At 35.9% G+C, this 27,803-nt stretch overlaps 1 protein-coding gene across 1 annotated transcript in view; it reads right to left on the bottom strand.

The window, feature by feature from the left end:
- Smp_144760 (monocarboxylate transporter, putative) overlaps positions 1 to 27,803 on the bottom strand; it is a gene marked incomplete at its 3' end in the record, with an annotated part of 80,241 nt that overhangs the window by 15,050 nt on the left and 37,388 nt on the right. The window contains exons 9-16 of the mRNA XM_018791039.1: positions 25,490 to 25,756; positions 24,044 to 24,430; positions 15,389 to 15,547; positions 13,672 to 14,173; positions 10,944 to 11,066; positions 9,505 to 9,522; positions 4,816 to 4,965; positions 3,396 to 3,521 (exon numbers count right to left, since the gene is read on the bottom strand). Coding sequence (XP_018645748.1) covers positions 3,396 to 3,521; positions 4,816 to 4,965; positions 9,505 to 9,522; positions 10,944 to 11,066; positions 13,672 to 14,173; positions 15,389 to 15,547; positions 24,044 to 24,430; positions 25,490 to 25,756 — 1,732 coding nt within the window. The remainder of the gene's footprint in view (positions 1 to 3,395; positions 3,522 to 4,815; positions 4,966 to 9,504; positions 9,523 to 10,943; positions 11,067 to 13,671; positions 14,174 to 15,388; positions 15,548 to 24,043; positions 24,431 to 25,489; positions 25,757 to 27,803) is intronic.

Genomic DNA, 27,803 nt, shown 5'->3' with positions numbered 1-27,803 from the left:
CAAGCATGGTAATTAGAGACTGACCAGTTGCAGTCCTAAAAACATCAATGTGAAGATCCAAACAAACAATACTAAGTAAATTTCAACTTCATCCCATTGCACAAGCAAGTGGATATCAGGACTCAGTAGGCGAGTGGATAACGCGATGGCGTTTGAAGCGAAAGGTAATGGGTTCGCGTCCCAGAGTGAACATCAACTTTGAGATGCAGGTACATCCAGCTGACGAGTCCCAAGTAGGACGAAACGCGCGTCCTCGATTCCACTGCTAGCCACTATCCATCTTTGCTTACTATTATTATGATTGTTGTTAGCCAATAAACTGAATGTAATGGATCTCCGAAATTCTGGCAGTTGTTAAAAAGTATTTGAAACGATTGTAAACAAGTAGCTTGGTGATTTTGAAGCAAACAACTTTAAACTGATAGGTTCAAATTTCGATCTAGCTACTTATAGATAATATTTTAACTAGGCCAATTGCATAGACACCTGTACTTGATAATTGAATTACGGTGATCTCAGTTTACCTTATTAGCATGATTAATATTCAAATAGTCCCACACAGAATAATTGTAAACACGTGAGCAAATAGTTTATATGGTGAATCTCTTAAGCTATTCCTCGTCAGTCACAAACCTTATCCTAATTATATCATTTAATTTGTCACTATGAGGATATATTTAGAATAGCTGAATAATTTAAATAGAATCTATCTAGGTAGATGGTACATCAGAAAAAAATCAAGCAACAATTACGACGGTATACCTAACACAGTGATTTTTGTAATTCTGTGACCCTTAGTTTTGTTTTCTTTTTAGTCATAGAAGTATATAAGTAGCTCGCACAATGGGATTGAAATGTTCCATCACTTCATTGTTTATCTCTCATCTATCATTACGAAAACGTTCATGACATTGTTGTTGTCCGTTTCTTGGTGAAATTATGTTCTTATTACACTGATTACTACAGACAATTGGAATAACAGCAGAATAGGAAGGATGAGAGAGTCTGTAAGGGAGAACTCAAAGATGTGCGAACGATGTATTCAATGTATTCATACATTTTACAAATGTAGTGTATGACTTTGTATAATTATACATTGGTTTATCATACCCGTCTTCGTTTGTTACAGTACTTGTAAATTAATGTGTATTTTGAATTACAATGGTTAATGTACTTATTGCCAACTGTTGGAAGGAATTTATTGATTTCCTCTCTACAAAAAACAAACGTTCTAATCCAAAATTAACTCAAGTTTAATCACAAACAATCAAAAATGTGTTACTTATATGGAAGAAAAAAAAAAGAAAGAGGAAACACTATACAAAACAGATTAATGTACTTCAGAAAAGATTCTTTAAAGAAAGAAAAGACGACCTGATCTTGCATCAATATACATAGAGAATAAATGAAAATGTGTACAGTTACTGACGCAATTATTTAACATGTATATTGTTAATATGTACTTACTAAACAAGTGATTCATGGTATTCGTTTTAAACACTGTTCTCATTTTCAAGTTTCATTTGATTTATTTTTATGATGTATTATGGTTTAGTTATTTAAGGTACGTAATAGTTATGTCCTGATGGGTGACTTATGCTCATTCAGGAGAGCTAACAGGCGTAAGTAAATAATTAAGTAGTTATGTAGATTTTTAATTCAAACTATTACCGAATAATGTGAAGTACTTGTCTTGGTCAGTTATCCAAGTGTTCTGAATAGTAAACGGGGAATAAATAAGCATTTATAGTTGGCTAACTATTGTTTGATATAAAAAATAGCTGACTGACTAAAAAGTGTTCGTTGGGATAATAGCAGAAAAGAAAAATCATAACATTAACTGTCAATTGAGAAACTACAACAAACAATGTTAATTATTTTTGATCAATTGAAGAGTTAAGAGAATTTATCTTAATTTATAGATAAGATCAAGTGATGTTAGGAAAATAATCACTAATGAATGAACATATACTAGATAAATAATATAGTTTTTGTTTAATGATTTTTCATATATGCGCAGTTACACTTTCTCTTTTATTAAGATCAAACAAATTAGACTTTCAAGTCACACACATAGAGCATGATATTGTTCAATTATTTGTGTCATCATATATTCCGATCACCATTTGTTAATGTTTTAACGTCATGACATGATTTCGGTTGAACGACAGCTGAGAACCAGTTGTCTCGATGTAGTACAGGACATGTCACCAGCGCAAAACTACCTCTCCAACAAGGTTCGAAACCGGAAGATTCAGGTCCCGCTACGAAAGTTTAGGCTTCAGAACAATGAGTTGTCACCTAATGAATTACATTTGTAAAATCATTAGATGAGTGAAGAACGTTTTCAGGTTAATTTTGGAAATTCTTCTCAATTGTGAAGACAGTAATGTTGTGTTTACTGATTTTACTTGAAAGGTTACAAATACAGTGGCGCAAAATGATGTTAAAACATTTGATTTCTAACCTATGGATCATGAAATGTACTTGCACTCTATCTACTTGGATTCTAGTGATGGAATAGTATTCGTTAACCTTTTCATAACTAAATTGCAGAACAAATTCGAGTGCATATAGAAAAGTCATGATCAATGAGATGTTAAACTATGAAATTAAAGCGAATAGTACCAGATAAAACTAGGAGAAACGAAAAACATTGTGAAGAAAGTAGTTTAAATTGTAGACTTCTTTTACTTTATTGTTAGACTTCAGTCTTCGCTTGCTCATAAAAACGTATGATACATCGTAGTATCAGTTTTTGTGTAGAGTTAAGGTTTCACAATTGGGTACATTTTATCACTAGATCATTATACTCTTTAAAACTTGAATAGTCGAGTACTAATATTAGATCTTATTAGACCGAAAAAGCGTTTAACATTAAGCTTTAGTACATCAATCTGAACTTTATAACTGAATAAGTTCTGAAAATGTTTCATACTACGCTATCTTAAGAACAACCATTTATCATCATTTTAACTTATTCAACAGAATTTATGTAAAGATTAGGATATTTATCGACTGAGTATTCTTGAAAAGGTCATGAATACTGATGAGTATCATACTAGAACGAGATAGTTGTTTAATGCTTTCGGATTTTTTAATAGTTGTCAAACCAAGGTCAATCCGTGATGAAAAACATGATTCTAGAATATTGAAATCTTAAAAGTTTGAAGGAACTCTACTCTTTGAAAACTGTAATGATTAGAATATTTAAAATAGTTTCGTACCAAAGAAAGATCCGAATTGACTTTTAGTCACATACTACGTTGTTACTCATCAACTATTATGATATATGTGAAGTACAAAGTTCAAATCAGTGTTGAATGTATTACTAACCTACTGAATGATTTACAACATCAATTATAGAATTATTGTAGTAAAAACAAACAACTTACCTGCAACTGGTGGACCGACGGCGGCTGCAAAGCCTTGAAATAAAAGTAGGTATCCAAATGCATTAGTTAAGCGATCAATACCGATTAATTCCACGACTAGAATACTTTTTAACGATACGAATACAGCTAGAAGTTGTTTGTTTGTTTTTTAAAGAAAGGAGGTGAAAAAAAATCAGTATACCATATTTAATTGAGGTAATTTTGTTGTAAAAACATTGATGAAACTTGAAGATTTATTGAAAACTATGGTAGGCAAGGAATGTAAATAAATATAGATCATATAGTAATGATTTAAAAAAAAACGGTTCAGTTTGTTGTTGAGACGTTAATATAAATATTCTTATTAGCTGTGGTTGTCGGATTGATTCATGCCAATTTGATTTCAGGAACACTAGAAGTCTATTTTATTTATAATGAATAAGTAATAAGAGAGTAGATCGAGTAACGTGAAATTTTTATTGAAATTACAAAACTCGACGTCAGGGCAAGGGTGTACTAGGCTTACTGTTATTAAAATGTTCATTTCATTTGTAGAAATACACTTACCACACTTCCGTCTTTGGAGTTTAAAACATCCAAGAGAGACCTCAAAAGTAAAGCTCTTTAACTGTCTTCTTAATTCACGTATCTTTATTTTCACACGCGAAGTAAACAACCTCCATAAACCCCTAAGGGAATGATAAACATGTGCACACTAAATGCTAGCTTTCAGAGGTAATTCTCAGAGTCCTAGTGACAAGCGAAATTCAATTACGAAAGGGGTAAGACAGTTACATGGATTCATCAACGGATGCCGTCTGTTTTCCTAAAGGTGGGATCTTTGCCGAGCAACCTAACGGTTGTAAATTCTATTTCAGATAAGGTCGTGGAAGCGCACTGTCAAGAAGTCCCAAACTAGGATGTAACAGTTGTCCAGTGGTTCTTGATCATCAATAGTTGTCTAATTAGTATAAATCAGTTACGTAAACTATGAATATTTTCATGCACTTTATTAACTAAATGAAGATAGATCAAAGCCAGATTGACTCAAGGTGGTAGATGACTGCTCGTTTGTTTAGTTACTGACATAACTAAGCAACCTCAGTAGCTCAGTTAGAACATACAAAAGTTCCACAATCTGAAAAACACATTTAACTGATGCTGTTAACACTAGAGAGTCAGTACATCAATGTATATTTCCTGAATAAATAGTGCACATTAGTAACGTTATTGAACACGTTACTGTGACATTTTGTATATGCTATCCAATTTTGTACCTACATTGTTGATACACTAAAGTTGACGGTGATTTGACTTCGCAGATTGTTCAAACTATTCAGATTATCAAACATACAAAGATATCCACAAAACGTAAGAGTATTTAATAAATACATCATTATTAATACTACAACCGACGTCATCATAATCATCATCGACGTACCTGAGAAAAGTCCAAAACCACATGAGATTAAAACTAAAGCTGCATAATATCGTCTTACAATCGGGAGTACAAACACAGTTACACTAGTTAACAGTAAAGAGATATTGTTCATCCATAATGAATCAGCCCATCTATAAGTTGTAGACCAAGCTATAAAAATAAAAAAAAAACAAATTAATTACCACATGCAGATTATATTTTAAAAAATACCGTGGTTAGGAGTAGGATACTGCGTGAAAAAGATCGATTAATAGATAAGTCTGTAAAAGTGGTTACGAAATTTTCTAAAGCACATATACCCGTTATCTACCTCAACATGTAATGTTGTCAATTTTAATGGAATCAGGTCGGGAAGGAAGCTAAAACAAATGGATCCAAATACGACATCAATCCATCAAGCTGATCTGAAACATACCAGAAGGTATGTACTTTTATGTTAGCGTCCTCGAATTGGTTAGAAATGTTCAGTGACACACAGCAGTTTCATAAGGGCGAAATTGAATTTATGATATATTTTCGTCTATATCATCAAGTATTGCTTCATACATATCTTTCGCTCTTTGACCTCTTGAAGCTCTTTCAAGTTATACCTCTCGTGGTGTGATATTTACATTGTATTATGTTAACTACACCCCACACTATGAGAATATAAAATATAACATTGCAGGATGATTCGAAATTCATGCCATAATGACTCGCACTGAGCGATTATTGAAAGCAACTCACGAAGACGCTGAATGGCAGTTGGTACGGCAAGGGTTGCATTCCTTTAGTTTGAGAACATATGGAACTCAAAACAACTGCCAAATAATTTCAAAGTGAGAATCTTCAATACGAACGTCGACACAGTTAGTTCTAATGTACGGAGCTGAAACGTGGAGAACTAATACAACCAACATCAAAAAGGCACGAGTATTTATAAATAATTATGTATGCAAGATACTCAATATCCATTGACTGGATACCATCAGCAGCAACCTACTGTGGGAGAAGATAAACCAGCTCCCAAAAGTTGAGAAAATTAGGAAAAGACTTTGAAAGTGGATAGGGCATACATTATGGAAGTCACCAGACTGCATCATGAAGCAAGCCCTAATTTAGAATGCTGAAGGGAAATGGAAAAGAGGAAGGCCGAAGAACACATTACGCTTGGAATTGGAAGCAGACATGAAAATGACGAATAACAACTGGAAAGAACTGTAAAGGATTGCCAAGGACAGGGTTGGATGGAGAATGCCCCTGTACGAGGGATAACAGGCGTAAGTAATTAAGTGAAACCTAAACCCCGAATAGAATCAGTTTGGCATCCAGTTGCTGATGTGAATTCACAAATGAAACGAAGGTATAGAAAAATTGATTTCCAATTACTTGTCGAATGGGTATTGAGATTATATGACTATTCTACCATTTTTTCCGAAGTCTTAAATACTTTATCAATAGATTGCAGTATACTTTTTAATTGTAAACAAAACAGAACACAGAGGTGAACTGTTTTTAAAATGGTAAAGTAAAAAAATATTAATGAATTGACAGGTGTTTATTGGATTATGTTCCGGCAACAACAAGATAACCTGTATTCCATGCTGTTTACGGATTCGTATTAATTTTATCAGTACCATTAAAAGTGGTCTGTTGATAGATTTCTAATTCAAGAATCTCTGGTTATTTGTTTTTTGCATAAACACTATTTTTGCAATACATGAAATGAAAAACATTGGAAGATTTGCTCGACGTCATTGTTCACATGACTTCATATGAAGGCTTGGAATATTCCAGTACATTGATTATAACAAAAATATAGCAGTTGAACACTTAACATTAGTCAATGCAAACCAAGTGCACACAATCAGTCAGTCAGCTACAACGTAGGACCAGGCACACATGTGCATCGGTCCAAGTTGTCATACCTCATTAGCACAACAAGATGAACACCAAATTCATAGTTTAAGGAAAGACAAAAAGTGTATACACCTACGCCTTTGTGAGCCATGCCACAGAGTCTCCAACCATTGGTTACGATAGTCACGCGGACCCCAACCAGGTAGTCTGCATCTGCCAACATGGCTCAGACTAGAAGTTAGTGACTTCAAGCACTGATGCCATGTTTTGGTTTGGCCACCCCTAACTCTCTTCCAACCATCCCCGATACTAGTCAGCATAGCGCGTCGTGGTAATCAGTGTTCAGGCATACGTAACACATGGCCCAACCATCTCAGTCGATGAAGATTCATGACCTCATCAACTGATTTACTATCATTCCTTAATACCCTGCGTCTAACCTCACTACTACTTACCCAGTGATCCCAGCAGATGCGAGCAATATTTCTAAGACATCTGTGGTCAAATACTAATAACTTACGAGTATCTTCTACTCCTAATTTATAAGGGTTAGTATGCGGCCATCGCCTAGCTGTTTTAAGTGTTCAGTTCATCTCCAGTAATTCACAGAATAAGTGTTTTTTCTTAGAAAGAATAATTGATTCATTAATAAACTTTATTTGAATATATATTTGTATTATAAATGAACGAATTATCAAACTTCAAATTATGAAAAAATATTGGCTAGACTATCATTGAAAATGTGGAATCACTACACAGATAGTTTGTCGAATTATAAGAATCTGCAGCATCTCCCACACAAAAACTTACTGCACGGATCGAATCTAGGAACTTTAATTTCGCGTGCGAATGCTCAACTGCTAGATCTTTTTTATTTGAGAAGCGAAACAGCTACTAATCCGTGCGTAAAATTTTTTAGGATTTCATAATCATTAGACTTGGTTTAGGAGGTAATCAACGGTACGAAATTTGTCACGAAGTAATCATTCAGATGTTAAACTAGTTGAAATAGACTGCATTTGATAAAACTACTTATGAGTAGAGTGGACAAATAGTTAACAAAATAATCATGTTCAGTTGATTGGTTTATGGAAATTCATTTATTTTGTATGGAACTCTTTCGGATCCACCAAAGAGAATCAGTTCCTTAAAGACTAAAGATGTACCTTGTTGATAGGTGTGAAATACCACAAAACCTAAGTCCAGGGTTTGATATGGAATATCTAAAGTTACGCTACACGAAACATATGTCAACCGCTTCAGTCGATGTAGTTTCGCTATATAACCAACCGGTTTTCCATCTTTAATTAAGAATCTGAGTCTAGTTGATATACTGCTTACTCACCTGGCTCAACAAATGAGAGTGACGCTTTGCAAGCGTTTATAATGGAAGTATACCATTACCTTCCGAAATACCCTTTCAGTTCATGGCGGATGTATCATTACCACTATATGGAACAGAGTGAACTCCTGTGCATTACACTTGTTCTTTATTCGGTGGACGGACATTCTTACCTACTCAAAAGTTATGCGTGCCTCTAAATCCGTGGTTAGATACTTAATCAGCTTAAACTACTTATGTAAACCAAACGACGCGTAATATAGCTAACTACTTCATTTATTTATTGAGTAGTATATATTTCAAATGTAAAATGAAGCCTAGACATTTAAGGCATGTTGTACGTAAATTACTGACACATAAGAATATGAAGATTACAAAATTCCAACGCAAAGAAAAATCCCACATAATGACAATACAGTGGAATAAAGACGCTCTTATTTCGCTTTCTTGACTTTCTAGACAAAAGGATACACAAACGACGAATTCTGTATTGTTACTGTTTGTTGAAAAACAAACTCATGTTATAAAGTACAACTGACAGCGGTAAAAGTCTTTGTCGAAACAACAAGCAGAAACGTTTCTTTTCCTTTAAAAAATAGCTCCTACAATAACTTACTATCACTTGAAATAAAGTAGAACGTGTCAGATATGTTAATAAAATTGTAAATCACGGTTAAGTGAAAAAAAAAGTTATCGAGAAACGGAAATGTTCATTGAATGTAAAGATCACTGTTAACCCATATACGTAAGAAATTATTTTCATAATTAGAGATAACATTGTGTAGTGTTTTTCCCCCTATTAATTTTCGCTTAAGTTTCCTAGTGCTAAAACATACAGAATCCTATTTATAATGAAAAAGATTAATCAAACACATAGTCAGGGATCAATGGAACAAACAAAGCCAATGAGAATGTAAATGCATAAAAACCAGTCATAACTCATATTACCCACATAAACTGACAGTGATTATGAAGCGATTCTAAAGCCTTCACTTCTTAAAACCAACTAATTCAGTGTTTAGATATTCAAGCCAATCAATGAAATGTATGTGTTTACATATCTAAGCTTTAGATATGTGATTTTCTATGGAGAATAATAAACTATTGAATAAAATAAATACATTAAGTAAGACGTTGGTTGATTGACAATTCTAATTTTAGGTAATTCATATTACACGGAGATCATCAAGCAATATCATAGAATTTATTTCACTTCAATTATCTTTGAACTGCAACCCAAGCCACAACAATTCACCAGAGAACTAAAGGAAAGCTATCTCTGTGTGTGTGTGTTAACCAACAGTGAGAAACATGGAGAAACTAGTAATTGGTATACTTGAAAATAGTAATTTATTAAAGAATTATAAGATGAAAACACACATACACACACATACACAAAAGAATATTCTACTCATGAAAAGAAGAGATATAAAACTAGACCTATTTGAATTTATGATGTTTTTCCTACCATATGCAAAACTCAGTAATTAAAAAAAAAATTTGCTTACCTTTTTCAATGTAGAAGGCTACGTATAAAAGTTGAATAGAAAAGAAAAATAAATAAATGAATGAAGGAGAGGAAACGCTATATAAGTCCGGTAAATAATTCAATATATAAATAGTATTCATATTAAAGACAAAAAAACATCACGTATATGTCTCAGTTGTGAAAGCATTGTGTTAAGCATTTGAAACATTCGACTAGCAGCCATTAGGTCTGATATTCCTGGCACTCGAATTATTGATAAGAGATTCCTAACTGTTTACGAATTATTATCATAAGGGGTTTTGTGGATATTATAGTAATTTTAATAGTTGAGATCATGAATAAATTGAAGCTAGACCATCATGGAAAACCTGGAAGCCCTGGATGAATTCTCAAGAATTCCATTAATTTGAACCCTAAAGGGAAGCTCTACTTCCGAGGTTAGCTTATGTACAGAAAACAAAGCTATTCATGGTTTTATTTATGGCCTCCGTATACTGAAAAGCGTCTGGAAACACTGAACTTAAGAAAAAGTAAGTAACTACCGAGTTAGCCACACATAATCAGTCGTTTATCTAGAAGGTTCTATCGCGCATCGATAGGACGAAGTGCATTTCAATTTTTTCTAACTTTAGAAGTCTAGTTCGAGCAAATTTTCAAGGCTCCCAATAAGAGTCACAGAGTTTGAATTCTCATCCGAATTAATTCGATTAGGAGATTGATAAGTGCTGCATAAAGTGACATCAAACACAAACAATGTAAAATCAAAATGAGCAGATACATCAATATTCAATCGATATATATATATATATATATATATCACAGAAAACTAGAATAATAAATGATAAATATATCCGTTAAAGTTCAACTCTGATTGATCCTAACAAAACAACTGTGACATTAGAAATAATTTATCGGAAATACAATCGAACACAAAACTCAGTATGAACCGAAATAGCTTGTACTTTTCTAAATCACCGTTCATCAGCATAATGTTAATGCATATCTAACTAACTAGAGTAGAATATCCACAATAACTCATCAAATTCTCTGGAGTTGAAGTTATTAGGATGTTATGAAGACTACTACACATGACATTAACGAACTTAAACGGTTGAAGGCCTAATTGTTGATCGATTACTGGTACATATATACCACACATTGATAGTTGCAATTGGTATTACGACCCAAAAACCTACACATTTTCACCTTTTGAATGCTTACGCTAGGAAGTTTATTTGTTGCAACTTAGACAGTATATCTGATCCAAACTATAATTGAGTCAATTAATTTTGTTGTTATATTGAAAAACGGATAGTTGGAATTCATTGATTTTCTTGTTTGTGGATGTGATGGTGAGAAGTGTAACAAGAAATCGGATTGATAAATAATATTAATAATAATAATACCGTTGAACAACGTTCAGTGCATAGAATAATTGAATTTAAAGAATAAACTTACTAGCAAATAAACGTCCAAATGTATTCCCTGCACCAATTGACGAAATGATAAAACCGGAGTCTTCAAGTTTCCAATTCATTTCAGCCAATAGATCAGGTAACATTAAAAAAGGGACAACCAATCCTGGATGGAGAAAAAATCAACAAACCAAAATACGAGTTCAAGTAACAGCAAATAAATATTTCGATTTTTAATGTGATCTTTGGTCAGATTCAGGCACTCTCTCTATGCAGGAATAATAAAGCGAATTGAGCAGAAGAGGACTAGGAGGAAAGCTACAATTTCCACAACTTTGAATATTACAAATGCTACAAATTGTGCGTACTTAGATACTAGCAGTCAGATATATGAGTGGTAGGTGACCATGGTTACGTGAACAGTAAACTTTTTCATAATAGCCCGTTTACACTTGGCATCTCATGTATCGCTAAACATTTAAATATACTTAACATGTTAATTTCCCCTGGGTTTTTATACTGAATATTTTCTGTAATGCTGTCAGTTGATATAGTATTAATAATAACGCATGAAATTCAGGACGTCCTTTTATGATAACGTGATTTCTAAGTGATTGATTAAGTGAATTTATGGACACTTATACATACCCTTTCTTAAGCTTCTTGATTAGTGATAACATCTGGTTGCTAAATTAAAAAAGACAACTTCAGTAATTCATGCGAGAGTACTTTCTTTGTGCATAAAGGAGATTGTTAAGTGGTTGGAAGCAATTAATTGGAAATTTTGATCTGAGGTTGATAGTGACTACTCGTCAATAAAGAATAACTTCAGTTCCAAGCGAACAAATGCTTTCTGTGGTTTTTGAATTTTCGTCAGTCAGTGTCACAAACTGAGACTTTATCACTAATAAATAAAACTTTGCACAACTGAGATATTCACATTGATTGGTAACCAGTATCATTCGCTTTTAGTTCTTGGTACTAATTCAAATCGACTGAGCAAGTTACAATGTGATCGCTAATCTAGTTAACTCGACATTGTGGGCACTATATTTTGATGTTAGGTATAAACCATTATCCGGAAATATAGATTTTTTTTGTCGGCAGTTCAGTTGGAGAAGCTACAATGAATAGAGTACTTAAGTAATTAGTTTAAATCCCGATGGTATTGAACAAACTGTAGAATGAGCATAGAGTCTATGTAAATCATTGATTTTGTGTGCATTTTACAGATTTTCTATGGCCTTTTGAAATTGTTTCAACGAAATTTGAGTCATAATTTAATTAATTCCGAATTTCATTGAAATTATAAAAACAAATTGTATGTGAATCATGAAAAACCTGCTAACTATGCCAACTAAGGACTTAGCTGGAGTTGAACATTTGAACCGATCAATGTGAATATTACTTATATGGGTATAAAAAACTTATCAAGAAAAACATGATTAAGAAATAATAAACCAATAACAAGTTGACATTTGACCAGTGAATCGATCAGTCAGAAATAAATAGTAAACTATATATATCGGTGGAACAATTACAGTGAAACAGATATTTTTTTATTAGCACCGAACTCCCTAATGAAAGTAAAGCATATATTGGATTGCGAGAACTGAATCAATCATAACAATGGGAACTGATCAACCAAATTAAATTATCCACTTTCAGGCCAATCAGACTGGAGAAAATTACCATATTTCAGTTTATATTGACAACTGGTTTAGCTCTTTCAAGAAGCCAAAACACTAAGCGGAACACTAGCTATTAAGAAACAAACGCAAACATTCACACTATGAGCTACAAAAAAATAATATCATTATAAGCAAATATGGATAGCGGCTAACAGTGAAATCAATGACGCGCGTTTCATTCTATTTGAGACTCGCCAGGTGGATATAACTACTTTTTATTTAAGGCAATATTGAGGCAACCTGAATATATGCCAATAAGACTGATCAATTGCAGCCCTAAACATCAGTGGGAAGATACAAACAAACCATACAAAATAAATTAATGTCATTGTCAGGTTCAATTTGCTCGCGAACTGAATAAAGTGACCAACGTGAACAACACTGGATGGCAACATGATGCTCTATAGATAACATCTTCGATTCCAAATCCAAGAGTGTTGGTTTCTATTTTTAGTTGGATTGGTAATGTTAACTGTAGGGAAATCTCATACACAGAGACTATTCCTAATTATTGTGGAGGTCCCTGAATGCCCTCGTACGGCCGAGGATGGAGAGAGTCGGCTCTCCCTCTCGAAATGTCCTCATATGGCCACGCGTATACAACCACTGTCAAGGAAGTCCTACTCACCGCCTTCTCGCGGCGTGGATGTTGTTTACGAAATTGAGAGGACGAAATGCGAATGTCCGGAGCTTTAGCCGGATTGGTGGATACGGAGGATTGATTTAGTGGAGTTGGAAAACCCTGATTCCAAACCAATGGTAAACTTGAGCTCCAGGTTCCTGAAGGAACAAATGGCGTATAAACCAACCGTTGGTCACTGGATACCATGGGACTACATCTCCTAACGTCGCTCCACTGCCTTGTGGATCAGACCTTTTAGTCGGAGGCCCCGAGTGTGGACCCTTAAGAAAACCCCTGCCTCGGTCTGGGCACCCGCGCAGTATCATAGCTCACACACAAATCAAGTGACTTGTTTGGCCCATATGTATTCGGTGCCCCTTATAGCTATATTTGTGTGTTCAAATAAATAAATATATCTAAAATCATATAAAACTGATTAGTTCAACTTTATCACTTACCAAGCATAGCCATCATACTTGAGAAAAGAAAAAATAAGAATGTAATATTGGACAATAATTTCGGTGATAATAAATCTTGCATAAATAAACCAATTGGATTATATGTCCAACAACAGAATAGTGCACTGCCACACAATCTGATACAATGATCAAAACATTTTTGACAACGTGTATAGACAGCTTCATCGTCATCATTCATTAGAATTGTATCACGATTATCATCCTCGTCTTCAATATCAATATCGTCCAATCCTAATTCAACAGCACCAACATCACCATCATCGATATCCACTCCGAAATCTATGAGTCCTTCTTGTAGTTGTTGTCGTTGTAAACCAGCATTGGTTATTGTGCTTTCATCACAGTCAATTTTTTGACTAAGACCAAGTTGATTAGAGAGAGGAGTTGCAGAAGTTTCTACACTTTCTGTATTATTTATATATCCGACAGAATCGATTCTATCTGAATTATTATTTGCTCCATACTGATTTATATTGCTACCCTAATTGGAGTTAGTAAAACAGAAAATATAGACTGATTTTAATGTTTATGTATATGTGTTAATGGTTGATTAAATACTCAGAAAGCGAAACGCGTATATTTAGATAATTTCAGTTCTAACATTAAAATTGTGCTCAAGTTGAAGTGGACAATTTAAGAATATCAGTAACTTCAACATAAAATGTTCCTGTAATTTAACATACAAAGGATGAACAATACAAATGTCTGAACAATAAGTTGAGAGACATTTTAAACAACGATATAATGAGTGAAACAATCTAGTAATTCATTTATCAAGTACACATGTATGTACTTGGTTTCAAGTTACATCATTTATATGTAGGTCAACGATGCTTCATGAAATTTTGAACCTAAGTAAGAGAAAAAACATCCAAACTAACGTCTTATCACTGAAAGTTAAGTGTTTTAACGAATTAATCACTAGTCAACACAGGTACAACCACACACCTATATATATAAACTTGTCCAAGCTCACAGATACATGAGAATGGAAACTTTAAAAAAAAAACTAAACTAGTATGAAGTGAATAGTAAAAAGTCAGCCGTAACTGTCCAGTTTAAGTTATTCATAGAATGATTAGAAGAGAACATTACATATTGCCATTAGGAGAAAATTGTCATCAGATTTTTTCGAACCATACTAGGTGTATGTTCATGTGACAGATTATCAAGACGCCAACGGATGGCCAATGGATACAACTAAAATAAATATGCTCATTATTATTGTTATCATAACCACATTGTTATGATGGACGGTGTCCGAGATCTGATACCGATACACAATGTGCTATGCACTAACCCCCCAAACTGACAACTTGTGCGGGAAGACAATAATGAATGAGGGAGTCTATCGGGTTACCGAATAAAATGCACAAATATGCGTATATACAATACTCTAGCCCTTAAAAAATCAACCCATTTCCTAGCCAGTGATATGCAGTTATCCTCCAAGTCATTTCTGATTGTCATCAAGTGACCTCATTTGGCCACTTCTTATTGGCTCACTATACTTATCACCATTTTCAGATTCATGTATTTGTTTTGATACACAACAACTTTAAGGAGCTGTGATACCAGTCTGTTGCACAAAGTGAAGTAAGTAGGCTGGGATTCAAATCTAAAATTTAGAGGGTGAAAAGCCGAACGCCTTATTCCATCGCCCCACAACATCATATTTTAGCGTTTATACACTTACCAATGGAACAGAGAATTGCGGTAGGCCAGTCAGAGGAACATTATGTACAATAGATTGTTGATTGTTTAACGGTATAGATGGGCATGGAGCTGGTGGTATAAATTGATTAGTAAACAAATTACTTGAATTAGCAATACTTAAATTTGTCTGACTACAATGCTAAAAGAAAAAAATTAAGAGTTATTATTAACATAGTGAATATATGCTATGCGGAACGATCATATTTTGTGATGCATCTGAATAAAACAAAAGTACAACGCAACAGATTATGTACTACATTTAAGCGTTAGTTCAGTCGCTTATCAGTTAATAATTGACATATATACATCTTACGACGAACTTTATTCAGTTTTACGTTATATACAGACAATAATGACATGAATGTTTAATTATAGCTAATAAAAATCTGACATCAATTGACAGTGTAATAAATTAGAAAGTACTAAATACTTGTTTTATCTTAGTAAATCTTCGATGTCTTTCATCAATAAAGTGACAGATTTCAGTCACTTTACAAATGTCCGATAGGATAAAGTAATCGAATGAAACTGTTAAATACAAACAAGATATGAATTTAAGCCACATGATAACATTATTGAACAGTATAAATGTGTTGGAGAGAGAAATAAAGAATTCTTTCTGTTTTGATTTATAAAGCAGACAAAACTCCAGCTAGGTAATTCGAAAGTGATATCATTAGAAATGAATTGGTTGATGAAGTAACACTTATTTGTTGTTGACATAAGTCATACTGCATTCTAAATTTGGATTCTAAACTATCACATATCATTAAGTGACGTTTTCAATATGAATAAAGCTTTCAGTGCTTTTCTTCTCCAGCTGTTTTGATTTTTGTCGCCTGTGTTACATCTTTCCATGAATTGTATAGAGAACCTTCAGTTGCCTTGTCTCTTTATCCAACAGACATGATATAATGGTAGTTTTGAGAACATTGTCTGAAGTAAAAGCATTTACCGTAACGGTGTGGTAATCTCATTATTATTTTTAAAAAATACCATAAACTACAATAGTTTTTATTTATTTTACTAATCAACTACGCGTTGAATAGAATAGATTAGTAGAAATGCCTTATCTACAAGGTGTACACTTTTTCTGAAAAATAGAAAAATAATTAGACGACAAAACATCTACCAATTCATTTGGATCAATGTGTACTAAGTTTAAAGGAGTGAGCGATATTGTATCTCATTTTTTGACCTAAATAAGATGTGGATGGCCTGTAAACAGTAACTAGTACTTTTGTGCGGTGTTCGGGTTTGCTTATCGAGGTGTCCCAGTCGAGCTCATTTGAATGGATCCTGAAATAAAATAGGTCAGAAAGTGATAAAACTAAAAACAATCAAAGTTAGGTTCGAAGGCGAAAGTGTACTGCCAAATGCACTAGAATATGACGCCAGTAAAGTTTTTGCCTAAAACAAACAACACTCGCAACAATGGTACTCGCCCACAACAAAAGGTTCAAAAAGGTCTGACCTAAAATTAACACATCACATCTTGGCAGTATATGACCGACCTCAAGCAGCTATCCCTTGAACTATGTGAACCTTTAACATAAATGATAGGGAAATTAAATGGTGTTTGACTACTCAACAACTATTACAAATTGTTTTTAGTTATAACACAAAAATCTATATTTCAACGTGGGTATATTATCAAAGAATATATGATGTGTGTATTTAATTTTCAATGATGCAAAAGAAAATAAACTATTTTGTTGTTTCATCAATAATACACGGAACATTTGGGTCAAATTTTAACTTATTAAACATGATTGTAGTTACCTTTTGTCTCATTAAATATCATTGTCTGCATTTCAATACATACGAATAAATTATATATACATAAATGAACGTTAGATGTTTCTATATAATCAAATCAATATATCACTAAGTTTTATCTAACGAACTGATAACCTTTGACATTATATGATTGAGAATGTCTAAAATTATGATCATAATATTTTATGCTTCCTAAATATTTGGATTATGTGATTATTTTTCTATTTAGATGAGTAAATGAATATGTGATATGACGATGGGAAACACATTGGCAAGTCATCAGAAGGGGGTTTTGTAAAGATTTTAGTAATTAAATATAGTTGAGATCATGAGTCAATTGAAGCGTGAGCACTTAACCGATAGATCGATAGACCGTTGGATGCCGGTTCAGTGGTCTATCGGTTAAGTGCTCGCGCGCGAGACTAATAGGTCCTGGGTTCAAATCTCGTGAGGCGGAATTGTGGATGCGCACTGCAGAAGAGTCCCACAATAGGACGAAACGGCCGTCCAGTGCTTCCAGGTTTTTCATGGTGGTCTAGCTCCAATCGACTCATGATCTCAACTATATGAAAAACCATTGGCAAGTTGTACAACTTTTGATATTGATATTTCATAGCAGTACAATACAAAAGCATATTAATTATATTCATATTTCATGTGAATAATGTAGTGTACTCTTAAAATCCATGGAGTTTAACCAAAGTTGAATAATCGTATTTATAGTGATTTAATGAATACTATGTATATTTATGTTTGATTCAAATACATATCTATTGGCTGTTTTTAATAGGAACTTCAACCACCCTATGTTCAAAAACACTAATGTACGATAGTTCCTAAATTAAACAATGACTACCTGCCGTAGTATATTTATTCATAGAGAGAGAGGGATTTTGAAATCAGCTGATACTTGATAAGCCAACAATACAATAAATAATTCAGAACAATCATGTGTCCAGGAATAGCTTAATTTTCGAAAAGTATTCCTGAACGTTTCAGTGATAGATTGTAACCTGTGATGAAGACGAAGTCGTTATCAATCGATGACAATAGATGATGTACATGTTATAAGTGACCGCAACTCTAAACTGGAAAATTATCGTCTGTCCTTTTGATGGTTGAGTGATAGTTTTCTACCTGTGAGATCTAAATGTCTCAAATCCAATCACTAGTCCTTGGGGAGTTCCAACCTACGAGAAAAAACACCTTTACCATTCAACATAGTTCGTCAAGTATTGTCACTTAGTGATAGAAATTCTCCTCAAATAATTTTACAGATATAGTTAGGAAACGTTAAACTGAGAGAGATAACAAGAAACGTGGAACACACTAAACACGGTTTCACCAAAACGTTGAATTGTGCAGACATATATATATGTAATTCGTTATTACTTTACTGAGAAAATGTAGTGATATTTAATTAACAGTCAATTCCAATAAGATTTAACTCCGCCTGTAGCTCCTCCAGGGGCTACTGCCGGTCCCAAGCCCGGGTAAAGGAGGAGGGTTGGGCATGGGGTTAGCGACCCCATCCCGTAGAAAATCAACTCGCTAAAAAAACGCTAACCAGAAAAAATCATTCAAACCATTCAAACTCTACCCTGGGAGTAGAAGGAAAAATGACGTCTCATGATGAAAGCCGAGTTCCTTCGGAAGTCATGAGGCCGATGCACCTTCTTACAACCAGAGCGACAATTTTTATAGGTACATGGAATGTCCGGACAATGTGGGAGACCGGAAGAGTCTTCCAAATTTCTGCGGAAATGAGGAAATACAACCTGGAAGTGCTTGGAATCAGTGAAACACATTGGACGCAGGTTGGACAACAACGACTGTCTTCAGGGGAACTTCTGTTATACTCCGGTCATGAAGAAGAAAATGCCCCACATACACAAGGAGTGGCACTAATGCTGTCTAGAAAAGCACAAAATGCACTTATAGGATGGGAATCTCATGGACCGAGGATCATCAAAGCCTCCTTCAAAACAAAGAGAGAGGGCATTACAATGAACATCATCCAATGCTATGCGCCGACCAACGACTACGATGAAGACGCTAAAAACCAATTCTACGATAGGCTGCAGTCAATCTTCGAGAAGTGCCCAACCAAGGACCTGACCATTCTAATGGGGGATTTCAATGCCAAGGTTGAAAAGGACAACACTGGATACGAAGACGTCATGGGACAACATGGACTGGGAGGAAGGAACGAAAACGGTGAGAGATTTGCAAACCTATGTGCCTTCAATAAACTGGTCATAGGTGGCACCATATTCCCACACAAAAACATACACAAAGCCACTTGGATTTCACCGGATCACACTACACAAAATCAAATCGACCATGTCTGCATCAACAAAAAGTTCAGGAGGACGATGGAGGATGTGAGAACCAGAAGAGGAGCTGATATAGCATCCGATCACCATTTGCTGGTCGCCAAGATGAAACTAAAACTCAAGAAGCACTGGACAATGGCGCGGACAACATCACAAAAGTTTAACACGGCCTTTCTTCGAGATGCTGACAAACTCAACGAATTTAACATAGCCCTCAGCAACAGGTTCCAGGCCTTTCAGGACCTACTCAATGGAGAGGGAACCACCATAGAGAGCAGCTGGAAAGGTATCAAGGAGGCAATCGTTTCAACATGTCAGGAGGTTCTGGGCCAAAAGAAGCACCATCACAAGGAATGGATCACTGTTGGTACACTGGATAAAATTGAAGCAAGGAGGAACAAGAAGGTAGCAATCAATATCAGCCGAACAAGAGCAGAAAAAGCCAAGGCATAAGCCGAATACACAGAGGCAAACAAGTAAGTGAAGAGGAGCATCAGGACCGACAAACGTAAATATGTGGAAGATTTAGCGATGACAGCGGAAAAGGCTGCAAGAGAGGGAAACATGAGACAACTGTATGATACAACAAAGAAACTTGCTGGAAATTACCATCAACCAGAAAGACCATTGAAAAACAAGGAAGGCAAAGTAATCAACGATATTGAAGAACAACGAAACAGGTGGGTAGAACACTTCAAGGAACTCTTGAATCGACCAGCTCCACTGAACCCACCCAACATCGAAGCAGCACCCACAGACCTCCCAATCGATATTGGCCCACCAACAATTGAAGAGATCAGCATGGCCATTAGACAAATCAAGAGCGGCAAAGCAGCGGGAGCAGACAACATCCCGGCAGAGGCACTGAAAGTAAATGTAGCAGCAACTGCCAAGATACTCCACATCCTCTTCAGTAAGATTTGGGACGAAGAACATGTACCAACAGACTGGAAAGAAGGACTTCTCATCAAGATACCAAAGAAAGGCGATCTGAGCAAGTGCGACAACTACAGGGGCATCACTCTCCTCTCAATACCAGGAAAAGTCTTCAACAGAGTATTGTTAAACAGGATGAAGGATTCCGTGGACGCTCAACTTCGAGATCAACAAGCTGGATTTCGTAAGGATAGATCGTGCACAGATCAAATCGCAACTCTACGTATCATTGTGGAACAATCAATCGAATGGAATTCATCACTGTACATCAACTTCATCGACTACGAGAAGGCATTTGATAGCGTGGACAGGACGACACTATGGAAGCTTCTTCGACACTACGGCGTGCCTGAGAAGATAGTCAACATCATACGGAACTCCTATGATGGACTAAACTGCCAAATCGTCCACGGAGGACAACTCACCGACTCGTTCGAGGTAAAGACCGGTGTTAGGCAAGGTTGCCTACTCTCACCCTTTCTCTTTCTCCTGGTGATCGACTGGATTATGAAGACGTCAACATCTGGAGGAATGCACGGGATACAGTGGACAGGCAGGATGCAGCTTGACGATTTAGACTTCGCGGATGATCTGGCTCTTCTATCACAAACGCAACAACAAATGCAGGAGAAAACGACCAGTGTAGCAGCAGCCTCAGCAGCAGTAGGTCTCAATATAAACAAAGGGAAAAGCAAGACTCTCCGATACAATACAATATGCACCAATCCAATTACACTTGACGGAGAAGCTTTAGAGGATGTGGAAATCTTTACATATCTGGGCAGCATCATTGATGAACACGGTGGATCAGATGCAGATGTGAGGGCGCGGATCGGCAAAGCAAGAGCAGCATACCTACAGCTGAAAAACATCTGGAGCTCAAAACAATTGTCAACCAACACCAAGGTCAGAATTTTCAATACAAATGTCAAGACAGTTCTTCTGTATGGGGCAGAGACGTGGAGAACTACGAAAGCCATTATCCAGAAGATACAAGTGTTTATTAACAGCTGTCTACGCAAGATACTTCGGATCCGATGGCCAGACACTATCAGCAACAAGTTACTGTGGGAGACAACAAACCAGATTCCAGCGGAGGAAGAAATCAGGAAGAAGCGCTGGAAGTGGATTGGGCACACTTTGAGGAAATCACCCAATTGTGTCACAAGACAAGCCCTCACATGGAATCCTGAAGGTCGAAGGAGAAGAGGAAGACCAAAGAACACATTACGCCGAGAAATAGAGACAGACATGAGAAGAATGAACAAGAACTGGAAATAACTAGAAAAGAAGGCCCAGGACAGAGTGGGTTGGAGAAAGCTGGTCGGCGGCCTATGCTCCATTGGGAGTAACAGGCGTAAGTAAGTAAGTAAGTCCAATAAGATTTGAATAAAATTTCTATAAAAGCATTAGCTTAAATGACCAAATAGTTGTATCATCGTTGTAAACTAATAAACTGTACACAGATAATGTTATATCCTGGTGAAGACATAAGTAAGGCTAACTCCCAGGATCTATTAATGGAGGATTATTCTACATATATATTCTTATTGTTTAACTATTGCGTGATTAGATTATGTACATCTATATTCATCTTATCATAAGTTTCATTTAGACGTATGGATTATTAATTATTGGAAGGGCTAGGCGGACAAATGACCAATAAGGACGCTATACTGCTCATACTGGTCAAACGTCATTAATTGGCACAGTGTTAAGATAGGAAAAGTCGTATTTCTATTGGTGAATAAGTCACGTGATAAAAAATCCGGACATGACCACAACAAATTGGCATACGGTCTTGTTCTTTCTTTTAAAAGTCACAACAGATAACGTCAAACTATTATGATAAACAACTAATTAATTGATTCATGAAAACGTGAACGAAATATTTGAAAGAGATATACGTGTCCGGTCGACAATTTATTTAATTGATTGTTTTATTGTATATAAAGAGAATAATATGACTGGTTATTATGGTCAACAATTTTAGAATGTATCTCTTATATATACTTCTAATTATCCAACTATTGTAATTTTTCCCAATGCTAGCTGACATAGGAGTAAGTGGGGAGACATGTAGTAACGGAAGGAGCGAATCAAAACATAAAGTCATGGATTCCTGATCTGAGGCATTATGGAAGGTAAGCTTGTTGTTTGCAGTCAAGTGTATGAACGGAGAAGTTGGGTGACTCAGATCAGAAACAATAACACAGGGACAACTGCACTCATAGTCAACAGAAATAGCTAAACAATAAGTGTCATTCTTCAGTCTTATTTCCTTCTTTTGAATAGTATTTTTCATTTCTAAGCAGTTCCTATAACAGTTGACTTTATGTTCATGCTTTTGGATTTTCATCTCACTATCTTCTTTCATTGTGCTGGTATGTGTACTGGTGTGGTAGTAACTTTCACTGGTACACATTCGTTTCATGCCATATGTTGATGGTAACTGTGAATTTTATTTGTTCTAAATGTTTAGTACATTTAAATGCTAAATTTATCTATCTCACGAAAGACAAATGTATGAAGTAAAGCGAAACGTTCGCCCAAACACCCTCCCACTTTCTTTTATATTGACTGATCAAACGCGCTCCTAATTAGTCACCAGTGAGGAAAGATACAATTCCCTAAGGTAAATTATAATAATTCGCATTAAAAAATAGGCCAAAGATTCTAGGCTGAATTCCCTGTGGTGAGTTCGTGGGTGCGCGCCGATAAGAAGCCCAATAATAGGACGAAACATTTGTCAAATGCTGTCTGTTTAACGAAGATCTGTTCGTGATATTAACCATGAACATTCTACACTCTCCACAAACCAACCACCTATACTGAAAATAATCATGCGCTCACTAGAGGCTAGTTTTCAGATTCGACTCCTAGAGCTCTAGTGAAAAGCTATGACCAGTGAAGTCCAACTTTGTCGGGTGTGAAACAGTTGTATAACGCAGAAGATTTAATGTTGTTGCGAAATATTGTGGACTGACTGAAGTTTGACTTCTACATCCTTAAAGAGAATAAGCATTAGTGCGCCAAACTGAGATTCCTGGATCCTAATCCCTGCGATGCAGTCGTGAATGTGCACTGCCTAGGAGTCTCATATGAAGAAGAAACAACTGCATCGTGCTTCCTGGTTCTCAAGGGTGGTCCAACTAAAATCAGTTCGTGATTTAAGCCATAAAAATAGGCATTAATCTTAACAGAACAAACGATACACCATCACAGAGAATACAATTAATAAACGTTTTTACTAACTAATTTGTCAGTTAATAAATAGCTTCCCACAATGGGACGAAACAGCCGTCCAGTGCTTACAAGTTTTCAATGGTGGTCTAGCTTCAATTGACTAGTGATCTCAACTACTTTTTGTTTGTGCAAATAATTTGTCAATAAATAATGATTAAAAATTATACACTACAACACAAAACAAATACATAATGAATTGACATGTCCTACATGAAAGAATATATTGAGAAATTTCTATGATCATACATTAGTATCATATAGTCACTTATAAATACCTATAACACAAGTCCAATAAAAATACACTTAACAAAATCTGCGAAATAAATAGATAAACACACCTCTGGTTGTAATTTAATATCCGGATGTATAATAGTTGACGGTAAACGAAATGCTGCAGTTGATGAACGATTCGGTCGATTATCTGCAACTGTCGCTGGTAATATCGGTAAATTAATACTCAATTTATGACTGATCGGTAATTGTTTTGATGATAACATTGATGAGTCAACAACTTGACGAACTGGACCAGTATAGAAAAAATCTTTTTTATATTGTGGTCTTGACATTTCTTTACGAATAATTAGTTGAATATCAGCTTTCATTTCATCATCTAATAAATCGGCGCCAGCAATATTACCATTATTATTATGAGGATCTACTACACCGATTGATGTAAAATGAGAAGTTAAACTAGCTTCGGATGTAGTACGTTTTAAACTAACAGTCTAAAATGTAAAGCAATATTATTCATAACGAATGATGAAGATAAAGCAGACATTAACTGAGAGAGCAAAGCAACTATAATGCAGTGGTGATTAACTTCCGCTAGACGTTTGTTAATCCTGACGAAAGCACACACTAAAAACAACGAAACAATCTACCACTAGCATATGAAGAGTTCCTAAGGAAAAATAATTAGGATGATATTTATTGCTGAATCCAAGACAAAAAACTAGTGGGTAGTCCGAAGAATTAATATTACTTTACGACTAATTTCATTTTGCACAGATAGTTCCTTATTAATAGAACATATTTTTGTATTGATTAAAAGGCGTGAAAATTATATTAAGGTCATTTTTCGTCTCTACATTTGAAATTCAACTGCCACAATTGGGAGATTTTGAATTTAATCACGTATGAACTACTTCCACTGAGTATTCTGGAGAAGATAGAATATCTACCTCATGTTTTCAGGACTTTTAGAAATCCAACAGATGATATCAAGCACTGAAGAAAACGATCTTTATGGAAGATGAAACATTATTACACTCTTTAATGAACATCCGAACTGATTCAATGAAGCTGTTCAAATATGGATTACCATGGTCTTTCTCTGTCGGTAAAAACATTGAATATATCAGGTCTTGAATTCTTTTTGCCTTCGGATTAATTGATTAGATGATTTTTTATTCAATGAGTTAATAAAAGTCATCTTTGCACGCTATTCGAAATAAAAAAATTTGGGCGTAATAAAGCAGTGTGTGACATTTCTGCCAAAGTTGATGATATTTTACGAAAAGCAGTGAATTACTGGAAAATCATTCTACGAGCCCTATACCTATCTAGAATCAAAGAGCCAGTCAAACAGCCTGACTAATGAGGATATTCCACAAAAATAGGACAAGTTTATTGCTACCAATGTGGAGTATTATGAAGGGGGTTAAGATTGGTAGACGTGAAATTTGGAAAAATAAATTTTAATGGTCTTATTCGGTGTGTTTTTCGGAAAAGCAATAATGACATATCTAAAAAATACGGTTGAGCAAACAAGTAAAAAAACAAACCTCAGAAACAGAACGAATCGGATGTGTCCTTGTTGGAACGGGATCACGTCCTGTTGTCGATGGTGGTGGTGGGTTAGTAGTACCATTTAGAAAAGCCGGTGAATTCATCATCGATGTATTGACAGGAATCATTTGATTACTATCAGAAGGCATGGGGGCATTTTTAGATCCTGTAAATCCACCACCATCTAAATGCACTGAATTTTCTCCGATTCCTGATACCAATTGAACAGTGGCAGTATCATAATTAGGCATAATCACGGTACTCTGTTTGAATACAAATACAGGACACGACATTATTAAGATTTAAAATAAGAGCATTTTTATTTGCTTTTTCCATGTGAAATCAAATACTTCTAGGCAATTTTAACAGTGTAATTATATTTTTACTTTCACTGACCAACACTGTTACACCAGTTGAAAACGTTGGTGGGTATCTGCACTCACTAGCTGAATGAATAACGCACTGGCGTATACGGTGATGAAGTTCGATCTTCAGTATGAAAATCAGCACCAAGTACATGAAGGTTCATACAACTTACGAGCCCAAAGTAGGACAAAACACGTGTATCGGATTCCGATTTTAGCCAAAAGATAAATATTACTAAAACTAGTGACAAAAGTTTATATCAAGACAATCTGATCGAGATATACAAATGACAAAAAACACTGGTCAACTGCAGCGCTAAACATAAGCAAAGAGGGAATTTAAAACCCTTTGTCATATGTTTTATCACAAGCCCGACCTTTGCTGCTACCTTGACGTGGTGGTCGGGCTTGCCTATCGTGATGATTCAATCGAGCTATACTGGCTGGAACAATCGTTACTCAAGGTCCTACCATGTCAGACAGGTCGGTTGAAGAGCGGTGAGACTAAAAGCAGCAATCCCAAGGTCCGAAGGCGAAGTCGTACTGCTGACTGTACAGAGGTGTGACAGCAGTAAGGTGTCTCCTTCAGACAACCAGCATGACAGCGATGCTGTCTTCCCACAAGGAGGGGTGGGGTCAGAAAAGGTCGACCCTAAAAATGCACACCTCGCCTTATCCCACGGATATCCGTCTCCGGCGGTAAGGTCCTTTGAAGGACGGAGCTAACACGAAAACTACCCACAAAAAGGTCGTGTGTGACCGACCTCAAGCAGTTGTTCCTTGGGCACTGCGGTCACGCTCTCAGGTCATTAAGATCACTTCTAACCCGATTTCCTTTTCAGGTACCTCTAGAAGAACCCTTCCGCGGTGTGGGCAACCGGGAAGTGATAACTGCCCTCATACCTCTAACAGCACTCAAGACCACTGTATTCATAATCAATCTTCTTCTTCAATTCCTACTATTCCTTCTACCTTGACTTTCGACACTAAACTTCCTCTTCCGGTTTCCTCCTCAAGTGTCACCATAGCCAACGATTCTAGTGCGCGAAACGCTGTCCCAGGTCTACTAAAACCTCGCTCCAAACCACACATTGGAGTCCTCAACGTACGTACTTTAAGTCAAATCGGTCAACAGGCGTCCTTGGCTAAGACCCTAGAATCTCGTACCATTGATGTATGCTGTGTCTCCGAAACACGCATACAGGATCCTAGTGTGGTCATTCACTTGACCTCACTTCGCCAAAATGGACAGCCAACGAAATACACCCTCCGTGTATCTGGCGACCCGTTGGCTAGTTCTCGTGGACTTGCAGGTGTAGGCATAGCACTAAGTACAAGGGCAGAACAGGCACTTCTAGAATGGATCCCCGTTAACAGTCGCCTGTGTGCTGTCCGGCTAAATGGCTCCGTAAGAACTCGGAAGGATAGGGACACACGTCGTTGCCTTTCCGTCGTTTCTGCCTACGCTCCCACTGACTGCAGCCATGATGAAGTAAAAGATGACTTTTACAGAAAACTCTCTGAGCTTCTTCAGAAAGCTAAGTGCTCAGACATAGTAGTCGTAGCGGGTGACTTTAATGCCCAGGTAGGCAGCTTAAATCAAACAGAAAGACATTTAGGTGGGTGTTTTAGTATTCCGGCTCAACGAACCGATAATGGTGATCGTCTGTTGCAACTATGCTCAGATAATCGTTTATTTATAGTAAGCACTAATTTTAAACATAAGGAGAGACATCGTCTAACATGGCGACCACCTTCACCAAACCAACGATGGACTCAAATAGACCATATTGTCATCAGTCATCGTTGGAGAGGCTCAATAGAAGATTGTCGCTCGTATTGGAATACTTGTTTAGACTCTGATCACGCTTTAATGCGAGCGCGCATTTGTCTGCGCCTCAATGGACGCAGGAAAAGTACACTACGAAGACCCATTAGGATTGAA

This window comes from Schistosoma mansoni, assembly GCF_000237925.1.
Source record: "Schistosoma mansoni, WGS project CABG00000000 data, chromosome 7 unplaced supercontig 0100, strain Puerto Rico, whole genome shotgun sequence".
In the NCBI taxonomy this organism is placed as follows: domain Eukaryota; kingdom Metazoa; phylum Platyhelminthes; class Trematoda; order Strigeidida; family Schistosomatidae; genus Schistosoma; species Schistosoma mansoni.
This window is presented reverse-complemented; position numbering and strand designations above follow the sequence as displayed.